Raw genomic sequence first — 22,332 nt, forward strand, 5'->3', positions numbered from 1 at the left:
CATGCAGAATAGAAAGAGAGAAAGAATTTCCCAACAAAATCTCAAAGAGTTCATGACCACTAAACCAGCTCTGCAAGAAATATTAAAGGTGACTCTGAGTAATTAAGAAAGACCGAAAACAACAAAGACTGAAAGGAACAGAGAAAATCTCCAGAAAAAACAAGTAATAAAATAGATGAAATTCATATCTATTAATAATCACTCTAAATTTAAATTGACTAAGTCCTCCAATCAAAAGAAATAGGGTGTTCGAATGGGTAAAAACAAAACAAAACAAAAAAAACAAAACAAAACAAGGCCTATCTATATGCTGCCTACAAGAGACTCATTTAAGACCTAGAGACATCTGCAGATGAAAGTGGGGGGAAGGAAAACCATTTATCATGCAAGCCAATGTCAAAAGAAAGCCAGAGTAGCAATATTTATATCAGAAAAACTAGATTTTCAACCAAGACTGTAACAAGAGATGAAGAAGGGTTCTAGGTCCCAATTAAGAAGTCTATCCAATGAGGACATCTAACAATTTTAAATATTGATGCCTCCAACTTGAGAGCACCCAAGTATACAAAACAATGAATAACAAGCGTAAAGAAACTCATTGATAATAATACAATAATGGTAGGGGGTTTTAATACCCTACTTATATCAATGGACATATCATCTATGCAGAAAATCAAGAAGGAAACAATGGCTTTGAATGACATACTGGGCTGGATGGATTTAACAGATATATTCAGAACATTTCATCCTAAAGAAGTAGAGTACACATTCTTTTCAAGTGCAAGTGGGACAATCTCCAGAATAGATCACATCCTAGATCACAAATCAGTCTTCAACAAGTACAAAAAGATTGAGATCATAATATGCGTAATATCAGACAATACTATGAAACTTGAGGCCAACCACAAGAAAAAATTTGGAAAGACCTCAAATTCATTGAGGTTAAAGGTAATCCTACTAAAGCATTAATGGGTCAGCCAGTACATTAAAGAAGAAATTGGAAAAAAATACATGGAAGCCAATGAAAATGAAAACACAAAGGACTAAATTTGGGGTGCAGCAAAAGCATACATAAGAAGGGATATATAACAAGAACCTCAATATATAAATACATCCAGCAACCATGAAAAATCTCAAATATTCAACCTAAGTTTATACCTAACGGAGCTGGAAAAAGGACAAGAAATAAAGCCTAAAACTATCAGAAGAGGGGAAATAATAAAGATTAGAGTAGAAATATATGATATGGAAAGAAACAAATGTTTGAAATTCAATGAATGTGCTATACTACAGAAATAAAATAAAAAATAAGAACAATATGATCCTCTCAGTAGATGCAGGAAAAAGTATTTTACCAAGTACAACATCCATTCATGATAAAAACCCACAACAAAGTAGGGATCAAGGGAACATACTCAACATCATAAAGGGCATATATAAAAGACCCAGAGCTGACAACATCCTCAATGGGAAGAAACTGAGAGCTTTACTGCTATGGTCAAGAAGAAGACAGGGATGCCCACTGTCACACTTCTTATGTGCCATAGTACTAGAAGTCCTAGCCTCAGCAATCAGACAGCAGAAAGAAATAAAATATATTCAACTTGCCAAGAGAGTGGTCAAACTTTCACTATTCACCAATGGCATGATACTGTATGTAGAAAACACAAAACTGTTCACCAAAAATTTTCTAGAACTGATACATAAATTCAGGAAAGTCGCAAGATACAAAATCAACATAGAAAAAAGTTTCACTTCTTTACAACAAAAATGAATCAGCAGAAAGAGAAATCAGCATTACACTTACAAAGGCATAAAAACTCATAAGATACCTAGGAATAACCTAACCAAATATCAATATTCTAAAAATTTTAGAACACTTCTGAAAGAAATTTAAGACAACATAAAGAAATGGAAAAATATTCCATGCTCATGGATTGAAAGAACAAATATTGTTAAAATGTCTTTACTACCCAATTTACTTTACTACTTCAATTCCTCTCAAAGTAACACCAGCATTTTTCACAGAGCTACAGCAAACTTAAAAACATACAAAAAATTTGTATGGAACCACAAGATTTCCTGAAGAGTCAAAGCAATTTTGAAAAAGAAAAACAAAGCTGGAGACATCACAGTTACAGACATCAAGTTATATTACAAAGCTGTAATGATCAAGGTAGTATGGTACTGGCAGAAGAACACACAGAGAGATCAGTGAAGCAGAATAGAAAACCCAGAAATGGACCCACAACTATATGGTCAATCTTTGACAAAGCAGGAAAGAATATCCAGTGTAAAAAAAAATACTGACTCTTTATCAAATGGTTTTGGGAAAACTGGAAAGGAACAAGCAGATAAATGAAACTGGACCACTTTCTTATACCATACACAAAAATGAATTCAAAATGCATCAAAGACTTAAATATGAGACAGGACCATCAAAATCCTAGAGGACAACACAGGCAACAACCTCTTTGACCTCAGCAGTAGCAACTTCCTACCACACACATCGGCAGAGGCAAGGAAAACAAAAGCAAACGTGAACTATTGGGACTTCATCAAAATACAAACTTCTGCATAGTGAAGGAAACAAACAACAAAACTAAAAGGCAGCCTATGGAATGGGAGAAGGTATTTGCAAATGACACATCTGATAAAGGGTTAGTATCCAAAATCTATAAAGAACTTATCAAACTCAACACTTAAAAAAAAACAAATAATCCAGTGAGGAAAGTAGCAGAAGACAGGAATATATTTTTTTCCAAAAACATCCAGATGGCTAACAGACACATGAAAAGATACTCAATATTAATCATCATCAGTGAAATACAAATCAAAACCACAGTGAGATACCACCTGATACCTGCTAGATTGGCTAAAATTCACAGTGCAGGAAACAATAGATGGTGGACAAAGATGCAGAGAAAGAGGAACCCTCTTACAATGTTGGTGGGTATGCAAACTGGTGTAGCCACTGTGGAAACAATATGGAGATTCCTGAAAAAGTTAAAAATAGAACTACCCTATGACCCAGCAATTGTACTACTAGTATTTACCCAAAGGATACAAAAATACTGATTCAAAGGGGCACACGCATGCCAATGTTTATACTAGCATTTTCAACAATAGCCAAATTATGGAAAGAGCCAAATGCCCATAGACTGATGAACGGATAAAGAAGATGTGTTTTATACATACAATGGAGTATTACTCAACCATCAAAAAGAATGAAATCTTGCCATTTGCCACAATGTGGTTGGAGCTAGAGTGTATTATGCTAGGTGAAATAAGCCAGTCAGAGAGAGACAAATACCATATGATTTCGTTCACACATGGAATTTAGTAAATAAAACAGATGAGCACATGGTGGGGGTGAGAATAGAGGGAAACAAACCACAAGAGACACTTAATGATAGAGAACAAACTGAGGATTTATGGAGGGAGGTGTGTGGGAAATGGGGTAGATGGGTGATGGGCATTAAAAAGGGCACTTGTGGTGATGAACACTGGCTGTTATTTGTAATTGATAAATCAATAACTTCTACTCCTGAAACCAATATTACTCTATGTTAAAATATTAGAATTGAAATAAAAAACTTGAAACAAAAAATAAAATACAGGCAAAACTTTAAACTTTAATAAATTCAATTACATCAAAGTTAAGCAGTTTGGGTTTTGCTTCACTAAGAATCATTTGGGCAAAGTTAATAGGTGACAGAAAGAATATACATGCTATGTCTACAATGAAAAAATATTTTTTATCTACCATATATTAGAACTACAAATCAAGTGTGGGGCAGCAATCTGAGAATAAAAAGAATCAAAGAAATAATCTGAAAATTTACAGAAGAAAACCACCCTCCGCCAATACTAAAACAACCCCAAGTTGGTAGACAATGATATATTACTTTACATCTACTAGACTGACAAAAATTAGAAAATGAGTAAATCTGAACATGGCAAGGAGTGCAGAGAGATGTATATGCATAAGCATTTTACTCCTGGGAGAATAGTTTAAAGCAGCCATTCTTTGGAAAGCAGTATGGCACTACCTGGACAACTAAAATACACTTATAACAGGCAATTCCTCTCCTGAATATTTGTCCCTATGAAAATCTCATACAGGTACATAGTGAACACGAATGAGGATATACATGGCAGTATTGTTTGGGTTGGGGTGTCCATTGGTGGAAAATGGATAGGTCAGTGCAGGAATGCACACCCAGAAACATAGACAGCATCTATTAAGCACATTGGATCAGATGTAGCATGTAAATGAACATTAAACCACAGCACACAGTGGCAAACAGAAAGAAATGATGCACATGGATAGGAAATAGAAACACATACAACAATACACGTTCCACAAGAACACTTTCCAATGAGGAATGCACTTTAAACCCCAACACCTGCTTTTCTGTGGTGGGGGTAGTAGTAGGAATTGAAACAGCAAATGAGAATAAATGGACAAACAGAGAGGGAGGGCCTTTGGTAAATCATTGTTATTAATATAGCATGAACTGAAGAAAATAATTCGTATCCCATTACACTAACGCCTGACTATCAAATAGGCCAAGAAAAATAAAGGAAGGAAGGAAAGGAGGGAAGTGGGTGGGAGAGAGAGAGAGAGAGAGGAAGGGAGAGAGAAAGAGAGAGGGGGGATTGGGCAAAGTGTAAAAGGGGGAGTGGCAGAAGAAGCTGAAAACAGATATCTGAATTTTTGAATCTCTGCAGAGATTTTTACATCATATTGTTTGAATCCCTGCAGAACTGTGCCATGATTGAAAACCTGTCAGCCCTCCTGAATCTGTGATTCCTCCTGCAGAAGCAGTATCTTTTATCTGGGAAAACAAAAGGATGAAAGAAACCTTCCAGAGCCTTATAACAAGTTTTCATGCATTTGAACTCATTGAGTTACCAGCTGAGGTAACATGCAGGCACATGTGGTCGTGGTCTTCCCTGTGCAACACTGGAGGACTAAAACCACCAATATTAAGATAATGAGATGACCAGATAAGTTGCACTCCACCTGCACCTGCTAGCAAGGCTTCTGCACCCAAAAATGATCTTGCTCACCAGGTGCTGCTGCTTAGCACGGGTGATTGGATGGTCTTAGGAAGGAAGGCTAGGATGGGAACTGATGAGGGGCCAGTGGGTTTTCTCATTTCAGAAGTTGATTTGAACCTTTCTGGGACTGACGATTTTTAGTTGGGTAAGTTTTTTTTTTAGAACATTGCCTGGATATATCTGAACCATGACCTTTATAGAGGGTATGTTTTAATCTTATACCTTTAATCTTAATCTTTATATGAATCATGTAAATTAAGTGTAAGAAATCTAAAGCAGGCAATTACACCCAAATATCCTGAGACAAATGTCCTCTTTAATTAGAATTAAGAGTAGTCATCAGAAAAATGTGTCACATCCTACATACAGTGAAAGGCCCAACTTTAGGCACCATCCTTCCCTTCCTGTCTCCATGTGGGTCACAGGGCTTTCCTTAGGGATTTATAATGAACACTATTTCCTTAGGTGGACATCATGTGCACAGTAGGAAACATGGGGAAGGGGGGAAAAATGGAAAGTGACTCCTTCAGTGAAATTCCTTTTTTTTTCTTTTTGTTTATATTACCTAAAGTCCTATGAGTGGGCTTGTGGAAGGAAATCTAGAGGCAGACATAGAAGGTAATTTAAAAGTCCCATATAGGAAGCAGAAGAAAGCACAGAAGATTCAAAGGATCAATTAGTGTGGCAAACGCCCACAGAGTTTCAAATGTAGCATCTCCTTAAAAGGAAAAATAAAGAAAATGTTTGTTTTCTTTTACTCATACTGCATTTTTAATATATTAAAAATTCCATTCTGACCAAATTACCATTATACATGTTATAATAACAAACTCTTATTAAAATACTGATGGCACTTCTATCTGCATTTTGGAGACATTTGTACATCATTGAAAACAAAAATAATTGTTTTACAGGAACCATCTGGTTTCAGCAGATATTAAACTTGATTTATTTTGATGAACATCGAAAAAGCACTGAGAATCTGGAGACAGTGTTTCGAGTTCCCTATTTTGAGTACGTCGATCAAAACATGGATTTTGTTAAAAGACCATCTCCTCGTCTCTTCGCTACCCACCTCCCATACTATTTGGTTCCAAGTGGCCTGAAGAACAAAAAAGCCAAAGTAAGAAAGAGACTGGCTGTTGAAAGATAACTGCTCTTTTTCTTTATTTCATTTCCTTTCATTACACTGACACTGCATTCATCAAGCTGAAGCAAATGTGGCATTTGGCATGCTTTTATTTTCAATAGCCATTTTGTTCTTATCGTGGAGAATCTGATTTTTATCTTGTACCCTTTTCCTGATCACATATGTAATACAGCCATTAAAAATGAAAGAGTGTATATCTGTGCATTTAATTAACTTTATAATGTAAATTATAATATAATACACATTTTAGATTATATATCCTTTCATTTTTTTTGATTAGCTTACTTACTAGGTGCACTTACAATACTAGCAATTCCTTCACTGCTCTCAGTGGCCTCACCGCTACCTTTTCATACTTCCACCTATTTTGTTTGGGTACCATGGATAGAGGTGTGTCTGGCGGAGTAATTGAGAGCCACAGGCCAATCATGGAGGAAGACGCAATGTAGAGAAGCGGAAACCCAAAATACAAAGAACACTGAATGTCTACAAGACATAGTTAGGAAACTATAAAGTTAAAATAAAAACATACTTCACCCAATTGGAAGGTATTCGGGTAAAAATATGATGTAATGAAAGCAACAGAAATAATGAATACTTCCTTTCTTTGCAGATTATTTACGTATACAGAAACCCTAAGGACGTTATGTGCTCATATTTTCACTTTTCAAAGAAGATGCCATTACCTGCTACAAGTACCATTGAGGAATTCATGAAACTATTTCTAGAAGGAAAAGGTAAATAAACTTATATAAAGCAAGTAATAAGTTTGCTGTTCTGCAGTGAGGTTTAAGCTTAGTGAATATGACAGAGGGTAAAAAAGAGCTGAAGTAGAGTTGAATGAGGGTGAGTAATCAATGTATTAAGCCATTGGTAGGGTTGTCCTAGATGACCATGCCCTGCCATTGTTACAAATTATGCTGCCCCTGGCTTCTCTCAGTAGACTGTCAAGATTACAAAGTCGTATCACAAAGGAATATTTACATTTAGCTATGAAAACAGTGGTTCATAAGCACAGGGGTTTCTGTTCTAGCTCAGTGAGAAGAATCTCAGTTCAGATCACAGGTTTGGAGCTTTGCACTGCATATTGCAAATGGCTGCTGCCAGGAGCTTCTATTTGATAAAGTTCTATTCCATATTTGTTTCTTTTTTATTAAATTTTTATATATTTATTTATCTGTAAATGTTTATTTTTGAGAGAGAGTGAGAGAGAAAGGAAGTGCACGCTAGTGGGGGAGGGGCAGAGAGAGGGAGACAGAGGATCTGAAGTCTGCTCTGTGCTAACAGCAGAGAGCCCTATGCGGGGCTCCAACTCAAAAACCATGAGATCATGACCTGAACCAAAGTCAGATGCTTAACCAACTGAGGCACTCAGGCGCCACTTTTATTTATTTTTAAAGTAATCTCTACACCCAACATGGGACTCCAACTCACAACCCTGAAATCAAGAGTTGTATACTCTATCCACTAAGCAAGCCAGGACCCCACCCCCCGCACTTCCTTTTGCGAGGAGGCACCACTGTAGCTGGTTGAGCAGGAGCCAGTCCTCTGAAGTAGAGGTGATGATCTGGAACAGGAGAGCTATGTTTAGTGTCAAATGTACTGTGCAGAGCAGAAGTGACTCCTCAGGGAGCCCATATGTTCCATGTAGCCAGGAAAAGGTTCTATGTGCTTGGGAAGACCAGGAGGAGTGAGAAGGAGAGGATTCTTTCCTCCATTTTCCTCCTTGGTTTTTCTAACCACATCCTATGTTGATTTTGTGTCTATTTTAAGAGACTAATTTCTCCTTGAGTTCATGTAATTGTTTTCTGGTAGAAGCTTGATGGTTCTCCCATAACCAGGTGCTAGGGGAAATCAGGACTCTAGCAGTACACTTCCTTTTCCTTCTTTGTTACTAAAGACTCCTGCATCTCCTAAGACTGTAACTCATTTTCAGTGTGTTCAACACATTTACTTAATGACTATCTATTCTCCTCGCAGTGGTGGGAAGCCTTTGGTTTGACCACATCAAAGGTTGGCATGAGCACAAAAGCCTCTTCAACATCGAGTTCATGATGTATGAGGAGTTTAAAAAGGTGAGAAAGTGACATTAGTGACTTCACAGAATCTGTAAGGTAGCCTGGCTGAACGTATTGATTGCTCATGCCCAGAACACCCAAAGGGCGATATCAAATTTGAGATCCCAGACGAAGTGGACCAGGAGACATTTTTTCAGTATCACTTCTGTACTTTGTTTGCCAGGTTTTCATTTACAGCTAATACTGGAAGTTTCTTTTCAAAAATCGTCTGTGTGTGAGGAATTATCTGTGTATGTATATGAGATGCATACGTTTGATTATTTAGAGTCAGACTATTGGTCTCTCTTTCATGGATTGTGAAATCTATTTTCTGCACTATTCATTCTAATAACATTCTAAATGTTATGTTCATCATTCTTGGGTGCATCTCTTGGGAAACTTTAATCTTGTCTGCATTGTGTATGATTAAAAATTCCCAGAAAAATTAAATGAAAATGCCTCCATATGATTAGACATAATTCAGCACCCAGTACAGTCAACTCTAATTGGCTTAAAATGTAGGAACTTCTGTTGTTTATTGACTGAATCCCAGAGGAAGGCTACCCTTATGCTGAGTGTTACCGCTAAGCAGTCAAGAATGTCCCAGCATTATCTGTCTTTCTTTTGTATCATATTTGGTGTGGCAAGGATGTCTCCCATCATGTTAGCAAGGCAGTTGTAGTTGTGTCCTCAGATGATAACATGTAAGGCAGAAAGAGAGGGAACTGGGATAAAGGGGCCTTCTTGCCCTGCTTTATTTCTACTTTTTCTCTAGGAGGAAAATCATACTTAGTAACTTCTCTTTGACTTCCTCTTTCTTTTTTAAAAAAGTTTATTTTGAGAAAGAGAGTAAGAGAGCATAAACAGTGCAGGGGCATAGAGAGAGGGAGGGAGGGAGGGAGGGAAAGAGAGAGAGAGGATCCCAAGCAGGCTCAGATCAATCAGTGTAGAGCCGGAGGCAGGGCTCAATTCCATGACCCATGAGATCATGACTTGAGCTGAAATCAAGAGTCAGGCACATAACCAACTGAGCCACCCAAGAGCCCCTTGACTTCCTCCTTCTGTTTCAATGCCAAAATTGGGTCATATGACCAATGAGAATAATCTCTTGTAGAGACAATAGAATTGCTTTGAGGATCATGGATCAATCAGAGTAATTACTGAATCAGGACTGGGCACTAATGCCAGAACATCACCAGGTGAACTCTTAGCAGGGAAGAAGAGAAAGAGCTGAGAAGCAAGTTCTCCTAAGGACGTCTCCATCCTGAGTATTTGTCACTAGTCTGTTACACCTGCCCCAGAGCATGATACTAAGCCTAGACTTTCTTGTTGAGTCCATATCACCTACCAAATAGAGATTCAGTATCTGGCTCGCCTTGAAACCTTCCTCACGATATGATCCCGCTATTGCTTCCACCCTCATCTCCCATATTCTCATCCAAAGCCAGTTTCCACTAGCTCTACGGAAATTGAACTTCTAACTGTCCTGTGACCTGTTATCTCACAACTTCTACGCAACCACAATGTTGCAGATATTCTTTCATTTCTCTAGACTCCATATCTTTAGTTTGTCTACCTAGAAAACTCCCATTTTTGCTTTAATTCCCAGAACAAATTTCTTGTCTTTGTTGAAATATTCTGAGTTCTGTTACACAATTAGTCTTTCCCAAAGGTCTTTGTACTGAATTCCTAGGATTCATCCCCAGTTGTGTCTCTGTTCACTCGCACCATCACACAGGGCAGTGTCTGTCATTTAGTAGCTACTCCCCAAATACTTGCCTGAAACACAGATAAAACAAAATATGAGTGTTCTCAAAATGAACCCAAATGTGCTCTCAAACAGTGGACAAGTGATGGATTAATTTATCAAGAGGGAATAAGCAAGTCACATCTCAAGGAACAGCTCCACTTTCTAAGCAATCTAAGCACCTACGATGTTCACTCCCATAATGATATTTATCTATGACACTTGTATAAGTCTTCTTTGTGATAACATGCATAATTTATCATACTGTGATTTATTTCAGGATCTCAGAGGTTCTATGTTAAAAATCTGCAAATTTCTGGGGAAAGAATTAAGTGATGAGGACATGGATGCTGTGGTGAGCCAGGCCATGTTTGAGAACATGAAGTTAGACCCACGGGCAAATTATGACAATATACTAAAGGACCAATTTGGGATACAAGAAAAAGGTCATTTCCTTCGCAAAGGTGAGGTTGAACAGTGAATGTCTGTATTGCACTGTGTCACAAATGAACCAAGTGTAGCTTCTAAGCTTCCTGGCTCACTTTTCTAACATGGACCCTTATGGCCCAGTTCCCGTCACTAGACAAATGATTTTCCATGATTTCTTCTTGTTGCTCTTCAAGAGACTACATAATGTTGTAAGTGAATGTATCTGATGAATAGCCTAAAATCAAAAGGCCTTCTCCATGGCCCCTAGAAATCTACCAATGCCAGTACAATGTCTGCCACAAAATGGTTGTTCATTTACTGTTAGACTGTTTCCTTCCATTAGCATGGGATCGGCACATGATGATGAGGCAATGCTGGGGCTGTTGGCCAACAATGACTGCCCTTCCATTTCTGTGATTTATCCCTGAGTCTCCCCAGGGCTGAATTAACAACATGCATTCACTGATCTTTTGTTATTGCACAGGACTATCATGTGTCCTCTAGTAAACCTCATAAAAATGTGTAAGTTTCTCTCATTTATTATAATATCGCATACCTCTGATGAGTGAGTTTTTAAGTGAATGACTCCTTCATGTAACTGATAAATTTCACCATGTTTTAATATTTTTGTTACTTGTATAATCATTCTAAGTTATATTTATGATCTTCTATCTTATTACATGGAACATCTATAATACAGAACTATAGACATAAATTTTGCACTTAATCATAGGGTTCCATGCCTCTTTTTCAAGTAGTAATAAATATTGGCTTTGATTTCTCTCAGTATTTCTGTCACCTGATCTCTTCATATATTTTTACCTGCTCAATTAAAAAATGTGAAGCACTGGTAACTCGGAGCCAACCTAAAGTGGAGACATTCCCTTCCTGTTATGCTCAGAACACCCTGTCTTGTAGTAGACCACATCCCTTCTCAACTGCCATAATCATTGCACTTGAAGTTTGTTTTCCCTTGAAAAAATAAAATTTTCTGTGTTTATACATCTTTAACTTAACTGAAAATGAGAGACTCAAATAGCTAAGAAGACAAGGAGGAGGAGCCAATTTTCCTTGTGGAAGTAAAGCACATTCCCATATGTTTCTTCTGCATAGACATGTACTTTTCTCTTACATTTTATCTAAAGGAACATCATTTGCACTAACTTTACCACTCCTACATGGTTTTCCTTTGTGTTTTCAGTTTTGTTAGTATTTCAGTTTGTTTCAGCCATTTGTTTATTTCAGAGTGCTTTTACAATCAGTGTTTCTTGTCTTGCCTTTCCTTCTATCACCACATTTGTCATCACATCTCTGTGTCTATAACTTTTTAAAATATAATTTATTATCAAGTCAGCTAACATACATTGTATACAGTGTACTTTTTGTTTCAGTGATAGATTCCCGTGATTCTTCGCTTACATACAACACCCAGTGTTCATTCCAATAGGGGAGATGCCCATCACCTATTTTCCCCTCTCCCCTGCGCCCCCCCCCCCTGCCCACCCATCAACCCTCACCTTTGTCTCTGTATTTAAGAGTCTCTTATGGGGGCGCCTGGGTGGCTCAGTCGGTTAAGCAGCCGACTTCGGCTCAGGTCAGGTCACGATCTCGCGGTCCATGGGTTCGAGCCCCGCGTAGGGCTCTGGGCTGATGGCTCAGAGCCAGGAGCCTGCTTCCGCTTCTGTGTCTCCTTCTCTCTCTGCCCCTCCCCTGTTCATGCTCTGTCTCTCTCTGTCTCAAAAATAAATAAAAGTTGGGGCGCCTGGGTGGCGCAGTCGGTTAAGCGTCCGACTTCAGCCAGGTCACGATCTCACGGTCCGTGGGTTCGAGCCCCACGTCAGGCTCTGGGCTGATGGCTCATAATGGCTCAGAGCCTGGAGCCTGTTTCCGATTCTGTGTCTCCCTCTCTCTCTCTCTGACCCTCCCCCGTTCATGCTCTGTCTCTCTCTGTCCCAAAAATGAATAAACGTTGAAAAAAAATAAATAAATAAAAGTTAAAAAAAAATTTTTAAAAAAAGAGTCTCTTATGGGTTTGCCTCCCTCTGTGTTTGAAGTTATTTTTTCCCATTGCCTTCCCCCACAGTCTTCTGTTAAGTTTCTTTCAAGTTCCACATATGAGTGAAAACATATGATATGTCTTTCTCTGACTGACTTATTTCACTTAGCATAATGCCCTCCAGTTCCATCCACGTTGTTACAAATGACCAGATTTCATTCTTTCTCATTGCCAAGTAGTATTCCATTGTATATATAAACCACATCTTCTTTATCCACTCTTCAGTTGATGGACATTTTGGCTTTTTCCATAATTTGGCTATTGTTGAAAGCACTGCTATAAACATTGACCCTTTGAAACAGCATACTTACATCCCTTGGATAAATACCTAGTAGTGCTATTGATGGGTCACAGGGTAGTTCTATTTTTAATTCTTTGAGGAACGTCCACACTGTTTTCCAGAGCGACTGCACCAGTTTGCATTCCCACCAACAGTGCAAGTGGGTTCCTGTTTCTCCACATCCTCACCAATATATGTTGTTTCCTGAATTGTTAATTTTAGCCACTCTGGCTGGTGTGAGGTGGTATCTCAATGTAGTTTGATTTGTATTTCCCTGATGATGAGTGACATGGAGCATCGTTTCAAGTGTCTGTTGGCCATCTGGATGTATTTTTTGAATAGACACTGGAAAAGTGTCTATTCACGTCTTCTGCCCATTTCTTCACTGGATTATTTGTTTTTCAGGTTTTGAGTTTGCTAAGTTCTTTATAGACTTTGGATACCAACCCTTTATTCAGATATGTCATTTGCAAATATCTTCTTCCATTCCGTCAGATGCCTTTTAGTTTTGTTTTGTCGATTGTTTCCTTTGCAGTGCAGAAGCTTTTTATCTTGATGAGGTCCCAATAGTTCATTTTTGCTTTTATTTCTCTTGCCTTTGGAGACATGTCAAACAAGAAATAGCTGCAGGTGAGGTCAAAGAGGTTGTTGCCTATTTTCTCCTCTAGGGTTTTGATGGTTTTCCTGTCTCACATTCAGGTCTTTCATCCATTTGGAGTTTATTTTTGTGCATGGTGTAAGAAAGTGGTCCAGTTCATTCTTTGGCATGTTGCTGTCCAGTTCTCCCAGCACCATTTGCTAAAGAGACTATCTTTTTCCCATTGGATACACTTTCCTGCTTTGTTAAACATTAGTTGGCCATACATTTGTGGGTCCAATTCTGGGTTCTCTATTCTATTCCATTGATCTACGTGTCTGTTTTTGTGCCAGTACCATACTGTCTTATTGATTACAGCTTTGTTGTAGAGTCAGGGGTTTTGATGCTTCTTGCTTTGGTTTTCTTTTTCAACATTGCTTTGGCTATTCTGGGTCTTTTGTGGGTCCATATAAATTTTAGGATTGTTTGTTCTAGATTTCAGAAAAATGCCAGTGCAATTTTGATTGGGATTGCATTGAATGTGTAGATTGTTTTGGGTAGTGTTGACATTTTAACAATATTTGTTTTTCTAATCCATAAGCAAGGAATGTTTTTCCATTTCTTTGTGTCTTCTTCAATTTCTTTCATAAGTTTTCTATAGTTTTCATCATACAGCTCTTTTACATCTTTGGTTAGGTTTACTCCTAGATATTTTATGGTTCTCAGTGCAGTTGTAAATGGGATCAATTTCTTGATTTCTCTTTCTGTTACTTGTTTATTGGTGTATAAAAATGCAACCAATTAATATACATTGATTTTGTATCCTGCGACTTTGCTGAATTCATGTATCAGTTCTAGCAACTTTTTGGTGGAGTCTTTCGTGTTTTCCATGTACAGTATCATATCGTCTGTAAAAAGTGAAAGTTTGACTTCTTCTTTGCCAATTTTGATGCCTTTTATTTCATTTTGTTGTCTGCTGAGGCTAGGACTTCCAACACTATGTTAAACAACAGTGGTGAGAGTGGACAGCCTGTCATGTTCCTGATCTCAGGGGGAAATTAACTAACTTTGCTAGTTAAGGGTCTGTTCAAATTTTCTATATCTTCCCATTTGAGTATTGGTAGTGTGTGGGTGTCTAGAAAATTGTCCATTTCTTCCAGGTTGTCCAGTTTTTTGGCATATAATTTTTCACAGTATTCTCTAATTGTTTTATTTCTATGGTGTTGGTTGTGATCTGTCTTCTTTCATCCATGATTTTATCTATTTGGGTTCTCTCTCTTTTCTAATTAGAAGTCTGGCTAGGCGGTTATCAATTTTGTTCATTTTTTCAAAAACAAACAGCTCTTAGATTCATTGATCTGTTCTATTCCTTTTTTGGATTCTATAGTTTTTATTTCTGCTCTAATCTTTATTATTTCTCTTATGCTGGTTTTGGGGTTTCTTTGCTCTTCTGCTTCTAGTTCCTTTAAGTGTGCAATTAGGTTATGTATTTAGGACCTTTCTTGCTTCTTGAGATAGGCCTGGGTTGCAATGTATTTTCCCCTTAGGATTGCCTTTGCTGAATCCCAAAGGGTTTGGACTGTCATGTTTTCATTTTAATTTGCTTCCATATATTTTTTTAATTTCTTCTCTAATTGCCTGGTTGATCCATTCATTCTTTAGTAGGATGTTCTTTAACCTCCATGCATTTGGAGGCTTTCTAAATTTTTTTTGTGGTTGATTTCAAGTTTAATAGCATTGGGATCTGAAAATATGCATGGTATGATCTCAATTCTTATATATTTATTGAGGGCTCTTTTGTGGCCCAGTATGTGATCTATATTGAAGAACATTCCATGTGCACTCGAAAAGAATGTGTATATTGCTGCTTTTGGATGATAAGTTCTGAATATATCTGTCAAGTCCATCCGGTCCAGTGTGTCATTCAAGGCAATTGTATCTTTATTGATTTTCTGCCTAGATGATCTGTCTATTGTTGTAAGTGGAGTGTTAAAGTCCTCTGCAATTACCGTATTCTTGCCAATAAGATTGCTTTTGTTTGGTATTAATTAATTTATGTATTTGGGTGTATCAAGTTGGGGCATTAACATTTACAATTGTTAGCTCTTCTTGATGGATAGACACCATAATTATGATATAATGTCCTTCTTCAACTCACATTACAACCTTTAGTTTAAAATCTAGTTTGTCTGATATAAGTATGGCTACTCCATCTTTCTTTGGACTTCCAGTAGCATGATAGATGGTTCTCTAATCCCTCACTTTCAATCTGAAAGTGTCCTCAGTTCTAAAATGAGTCTCTTGTAGGTGACATACAGATGGATCTTGGGTTTTTTGTCCATTCTGATACCTTATGTCTTCTGAGTGGAGCATTTAGTCCATTTTCATTCAGACTTATTATTGAAAGATATGGATTTAGTGTCATTGTGTTGTCTGTAGGTTTCATGCTTGTGGTGATGTCTCTGGTCCTTTGTAGTCTTCACAGCATTTCACTCACAGAGTCCCCCTTAGGATTTCTTGCAGCGCTGGTTTAGTTCATGAGTTCCTTCAGTTTTTGTTTGTATGGGAAAGGCTTTATCGCATAAAAATTCTTGACTGCATACTTTTTGTATTAAGCACATTGAATATTTCCTGCCACTCCCTTCTGGCCTGCCAAGTTTCAGTGGTTAGGTCTGCTACTATCCTTATGTTTCTACCCTTGTAGGTGAAGGCCCATTTGTCCCTAGCTGCTTTCAGAATTCTCTCTTTATCTTTGTATTTTGCCAGTTTCACTATGATATGCCTTGCAGAAAACCAATTCTTGTTAAATCTGAAGGGAGTTCTGTGCTTCCTGAATTTGGATGTCTGCCTCCTTACCCAAATGAGGGAAGTTCACAGCTATAATTTGTTCAAGTAAACCTTCTGCCCCTTTCTCTCTCTTTTCCTCTTCCAGAACTCTTATGATATGGATATTATTTTATGTTTCATTGAATCCCTTAGTTCTCTAATTCTCCCTTGTGGTCTAGTATTTTCTTATCTCTCTTTCCCCAGCTTCATTGTTTCCCATAATTTTATATTCTATTTCACTTAATCTCCCCTCTACTTCCTCCCTCCTTGATTTCACTGCATCTAATTTATTTTGCACTTCATTTACAGCATTTCTTAATTCATCATGACTATTCCTTAGTTCTTTGATCTCTGTAGCAATAGATTCTCTGCTGTCTTTTATGCTTTTTACAAGTCCAGCAATAATCTTATGACTATTATTCTAAATTCTTGCTCAGATATATTGTTTGCATCCATTTAGCAATTCTCTAGTGTCATTTCTTCCTGGAATTTCTTTTGAGGAGAATTCTTCTGTTTTGTCATTTTGGCTATTTTTCTGTCCCATATGTGTTTTAATAGTATGTCCTGCACTTGTGAGCACTTTTATATTAAAAAGGGGTCATACACTGTCCAGGGCCTGGCCCTTCAGGAGGTTTTTTTGGAGTATGTTTCTTGCTCTCTGTTGTGACTTTGGTTGCTTTATTTCCCTACTTGTAGTGATGTTTTGGACCCTCCACCAGGTGTGCTTTGATGTGTTCATTGAAGTAACTCTGGAAAAAATTTTAAAAAGGGTGGAGGTGGTGGAAGAAACCTTATCCCATACAAAGAGAGAAATGACAGGGGTGGGGAAAAAGGAAAGGAAAAAAAAATTGACTGGGCAGAGAATCAGAGAAACTATACAGCCTAACCCAGAGAGAGAGACAGAGAGAGAGGAAAATAATGAAGAAGGAGATATAGAAGATGTATAAAAAGAATAGATTAAAAATGTCTGCATGAGGCATCTGGGTGGCTCAGTCAGTTAAGCATCCTACAATCGCTCCGGTCATGATCTCGGGGTTTTTGGTTTTGAGCCCCATGTCGAGCTCTGTGCTGACAGCTCACAGCCTGGAGCCTGCCTCAGATTCTGTGTCTCCCTCCCTCTTTGCCCCTCCCCTGCTTGTGCTCTGTCTCTCTCTGTCTCTCAATAAATAAATGTTAAAATTTTTAAAAAAGAATTTCTGATTAAACAAACCAACAACCAGAATAACCAAAATAGACAAGGGAAGGAATAAGAGAAAGAAAAGGAATAAGAAAAAAAAAATTTATACACACACACACACACACACACACACACACACACAAAATAAGAATTGACCAAGAACCAATTCAGAAAATGCAAAAACGCTGGACCTATATCTGCCGTGCCTTGGGGCTGGTGGCTGTGCTGGTCTGGAGGAGGGGCGGTATGATTCCCTCCGGTGTCAATCTTGCTCCAGTAGATACATAGTTACCAGGTGTAGAGGGGCATGGTTTCCTATAGGCAGGTCCTGCCTCCACTGTGGGCTCCTTGTCCGTTTCCTGAAGCCCCACTTTGTTGGTGATAGGGAGATAAATGGGATACCCCAGCCTCTCCCCACCAGACTGGGAGTCCCAAACCACTCTTTTCAGGCTATCCTCACAGTGCCCTGCCGGTGCAAGTGGGTCAGTTCGTTCAATGTCTTAAAGGATCCTTCTCTGCACAGCCTGGTTCCGGGGAAGTGCCACTCTGTCAAGCCAGCCAACAAAGGGTTTCTGACTCCTCACATTGCCACATGGGCACAAGCCACTGGTTTGCCCTGCTCCAGTCTCCTGTGCCTCCCAGGCGCTAGACTGGGATTCAAACCCCCATGTCTTAAAGGATCTCACTTCCTGCGTCCCAGTCCCAGGGTAGGGTCACTCCACCAGCCAGCTGACAAAGGGTCTCTGACCGGCAGGCACCTGCAGGCTCTTTTGTCCTTGGAGGCTATATGACTTCTTCCCACAGCACTATAGGGAGAGGATAGCTCTCTCCAACTGCACCTGTCAGCTCGAGAGCTGGGGCTGGCTCCACTTCTCAGGTGCATGAGCAGGACAGCAGGCTCCAGTCCAGACAAAGCTCTGCAACCCTAGAATGAGGTAGAAATTGGTTCTTTTTCCGTTTTTTCCATTCCCCAGTCTGTGGTTTTGGGGTTTTTTAAATATTTTTTTAATGTTTATTTTTGAAGGAGAGAGAGACAGAGTGTGAGTGGAGGAAGGGCAGAGAGAGAGGGAGACACAGAATTAGAAGCAGGCTCCAGGCTCTGAGCTGTCAGCACAGAGACTGACGTGGGGCTCGAATTCACAACAGTGAGATCATGACCTGAGCTGAAGTCAGACGCTTAACCGACTGAGCCACCCAGGGGCCCCCTGGTCTGTGGTTTTTCTCTTGTCCAAATTGATTCCTACACTTCCACAGTTTCTCTTTCTCTTCCTTTTGTCTCTCCACTGAAGGGGATCCCTCCCTCTGTGCCTACGCCCCCCCATTTTATCTCTCCCAATTTGCAATCACACACCTATGGCCTGCCAAGTTGTCCCCGTGGGCCTCTGGAGATGCTTCTGTCACTCTGTAGCCTGGATTCCTGGGATGCCCAGTCTTCTGTCCTCAATACTGCCATGTTTGAGGGAGGAGGGAACTTCGGGTCCCCCTACTTCTCTGCCATCTTGACTCCTCCTGTGTCTATAAGTTTAATGTAAAACTGTCATAAAACTTCTGTGGGTACAGATGGAAGAGTTACAGGTGAGCCATTCAAAACTGTAAGAATTTGGGCTATATTTTAAAAATTCTCTGAGCATCCATGTCCTTGTCAGTAAATATTTGCCCAGGGACATCTGATTTTTGAAACTTTTAAAGGACTCCTGTGAACTCTAATAGCCCATGCTAGCCTGGAACAAAATAGTAAAGTAGCTGCATGAGTTTTCTCCTTTTCCAGGTGGCTGACAGCTGAGGAGTTGGGCTAGTTATCTTAAATCACATCATATTTACTGTGATGAGTTTGTGTGCCCTCTTGCCATCAGGTGGGAGAGGAAGGGCATGCTCATGTGCAGGAGCAACTGAGGACTTAGCAGGGAGGAAAATGGAAGTGTAAACAATGGTGTTTCTCCCAACACTAGGGCATCATGCCCCCTCATCCCAGAGTCTTCGTTGAAACAATTTGTTTGCTTTTCCTCCAGGTACCATTGGGGACTGGAAAAATTACATGACTGTTGAGCAGAATGAAAGGTTTGACAAGATTTTCCAAAAGAATATGAAAGATTTTCCCTTGAAATTCATCTGGGATATGAATGAGGAATAGAATTCTGGGTGATGCACAACTATTTTCAGAAATCACCTTCAGAAGGAAATATATTGAATTTTACATTTTCATCTTTGACTGTCATGGGCTTATTACTGAAAACTCCCAATGATTAATAAATATTAATATGTTGTCTTTACATCATTTGCCATCTGTGGCCTGTTTTCCATTTGCTGAATTCCTCAGTTTGTGATCAGGAGAGGATTCCTCTCTTTGTTTTGGTGTATAATTATGGAGTTGATTTTATTCTACATTCAGCAATTCCAAAGCTCTTGAGCAACAAAGGAGGTCTTAATGTATGATTGATTTGAAATCATAAAATAGAAGCCTTGTCACTTATAAAAAAACTATTTGTGGTTTTTCTTCATATTTCAGAATTTAATTTTTAGGTGATCAGATGAGTCAACATTTCATTTTAGGTTTCTATGTTTTGTTTCTAACAGAGTGTTCCTGTCACAAGTATTTTCATGTATTCATAAATCCTATCTTTATTTAATCTGAATATTTATCTTGTGTTGTAAGACACCTATTTTTTTTTCTAACAGAAAAAAAAATTGGCCCCAAATCATTTAATGAATAGCCATCATTTTCCTACTGATTAAAATAAACATTATCTTGTTCTAAAGAATTTTCTGCCCATGAGTTGATTTACATAAAATGAGGTATTTTCTGTTGATATACTTTTCTTTTCATAACCATGCCATAATTTCTAACATAAACTGTCATGATGAGTTTTGTTAGAATTTTGTTAAGTATTGCTTTACTCTTAAAAAAATCATTTGAAAACCGACATCGACACTAATTGAGTCTTCCCATTCAGAGATTTTATACACTCACCATTTATTTGTGTTTTTTTTTTTTTTTTTCTGGTCATTTAGTGAAGGTACATGGTCCTTAAATAAACCTTGCTCATTTCTTATAAAGTTTATCCTAATCAGGTATAGATGGTATTTGTAGCTATTGGGAGGAGGATTTTTTTTTCTTTTTTCTTTTTAGAGAAAGAGAGAGCAAGAGTAGGGGAGAAGGGTGGGGGTGGGGCAAGACAGGGAGAGGGAAGGAGAGAGAGGGGGAGAGAGAGAGACAGAGAGAGAGAGAGAGAGAGAGAATCTTAAGCAGGCCCCATGCTTAGCAGGGAGCCTGATGCAGAGCTCAATCTCACAAATCTGGAATCATGACCTGAGCCAAAATCAAGAGTCAGATTTTGGCTTTCTTCTTGGCAGTCATTCTTATGAATGACAAGGATGAGTTCTTGATTGTACTGTCACAAACTCCAAAGATATATGTACCGAGAAGCAAAAGGATGCATTCCAGGAGAAAAGAGATCGTGGACTTTCAATATCTATGTGCTAGCACATTATTTGTGTTATGGAGGTGCAGACAGGAAGTAGGTAAACTACTTCAAGTAGCTTACCGTGTTTGTCTTTCAGAGAATATCCGTGTCAGGCAGCAAAGGTAGGCATTTTATAATGATATATCAAAATGAGTCACACTTCTAGTAGGAAGTGACTTCAGGGAGACCAATGAGTTCTAAAGTGATGGGAAAAGTTTTTCATAAATGACACAAGGAGTACAAGTTCATACAAATATGTACATGGGTATAATGTCAGCTTGTTTGCTGCTCTAGGACCTGTGTCAAGGTAACAGACAGAATACTGCCAAAAAGGTATGCTGTGAAGTTTATAGGCTTTTGTTCAAGTCATGTTTGTTGGGCAAGCCACTTGGAAAGAAAAGGTAAGGGGGGCTTCTTTGCATAAATGAAGGTGCTCAGGGGATAAGCAGAATGAAGCCATATTATTGCCCCAAGCAGACAATTAGAGACCTGGAAATTACTACACTGTGAGCTACTTCCACATGCTCAAGATATTAATCAACAGGTTATTGGTTGGACCATACCAGTTCAAACATGTCTAAATGTGATATAATCAGTAAAATAAAATGAATTACACTCCAAACTGGTGGTATCTTTAATAGGTTGATTCTTATGGAACTCAGACTGTCTAGATAGTATGGATCTGGAACGTTTTCAGATGTTCTAGACAGCTGTACTTTTTGGATAATGTTTTCTAAAAGAACTTCTTGATACAATTTGGATGGACCCCCTTCAGCAACAGCTGCACAAATGTTGCCTGCATTTACATCTGTAGCAAGCAAAATTGCTTCAAGTTAAAACGATTCTTTTTTTTTCAAGTTTAAAAATTTTTTGATTTTATTCATTTTTAAGAGAGAGAGACAGAGTACGAGTGGGAGAGGGGCAGAGAGAGAGAGGGAGACACAGAATCTGAGCAGGCTCCAGGCTCTGAGCTGTCAGCACAGAACCTGACATGGGGCTCAAACTCACGAATGGTGAAATCATGACCTGAGCCGAAGTCGGAAGCTTAACCAACTGAGCCATCTAAGTACCCCTCCAGTTAAAACAATTCTGAGGGGCAGCCCACTTGTTTCCATTTTGGGCTGTAATGAATAATACTGCTATGAACATTTATATACAAGTCTTTGAGAATACATATGTTTGTATTTCTTTTGGGTCGATTCCTAGAGGTGGAAATGCCAAACTGCTTTTCAAGGAGACTACCTTTACATCTCCACCATTTGTGAGGATCCCTATTTCTCTATACTCTTGCTAATGCTTGTTGTTATCTGGCTTTTTTATTATAGCTATTCTAGGGGGTATGAAGTAGTATATCATTGTTGTTTTACTTTTCATTTCCCTAATAACAAAATGCTGTTGATCATCTTCTCCTATGCTTATTAGTCACTTGGCAAGTATATCTTGCCAAAATATCTATTCAACATTTTGCCCATTTTATTTATTTGTTTGTTTGTTTTGGAGAGCTT

At 38.6% G+C, this 22,332-nt stretch overlaps 1 protein-coding gene across 4 annotated transcripts in view; it reads left to right on the plus strand.

Annotated features, from left to right (window-relative positions):
- Positions 1–19,636, plus strand: part of LOC123608911 (amine sulfotransferase-like) — a 55,406-nt gene extending 35,770 nt beyond the window's left edge. For all 4 annotated transcript variants that reach the window (XM_045499362.1, XM_045499364.1, XM_045499363.1 and 1 more), the window contains 5 exons: positions 5,982–6,190; positions 6,831–6,954; positions 8,198–8,292; positions 10,302–10,485; positions 19,376–19,636. In XM_045499362.1, the coding sequence (XP_045355318.1) occupies positions 5,982–6,190; positions 6,831–6,954; positions 8,198–8,292; positions 10,302–10,485; positions 19,376–19,497 (734 nt within the window). In that variant the 3' untranslated portion in view covers positions 19,498–19,636. The remainder of the gene's footprint in view (positions 1–5,981; positions 6,191–6,830; positions 6,955–8,197; positions 8,293–10,301; positions 10,486–19,375) is intronic.
- The last annotated feature ends 2,696 nt before the right edge of the window (positions 19,637–22,332 follow it).

Source organism: Leopardus geoffroyi, chromosome B2 (assembly GCF_018350155.1).
Source record: "Leopardus geoffroyi isolate Oge1 chromosome B2, O.geoffroyi_Oge1_pat1.0, whole genome shotgun sequence".
Lineage (NCBI taxonomy): Eukaryota > Metazoa > Chordata > Mammalia > Carnivora > Felidae > Leopardus > Leopardus geoffroyi.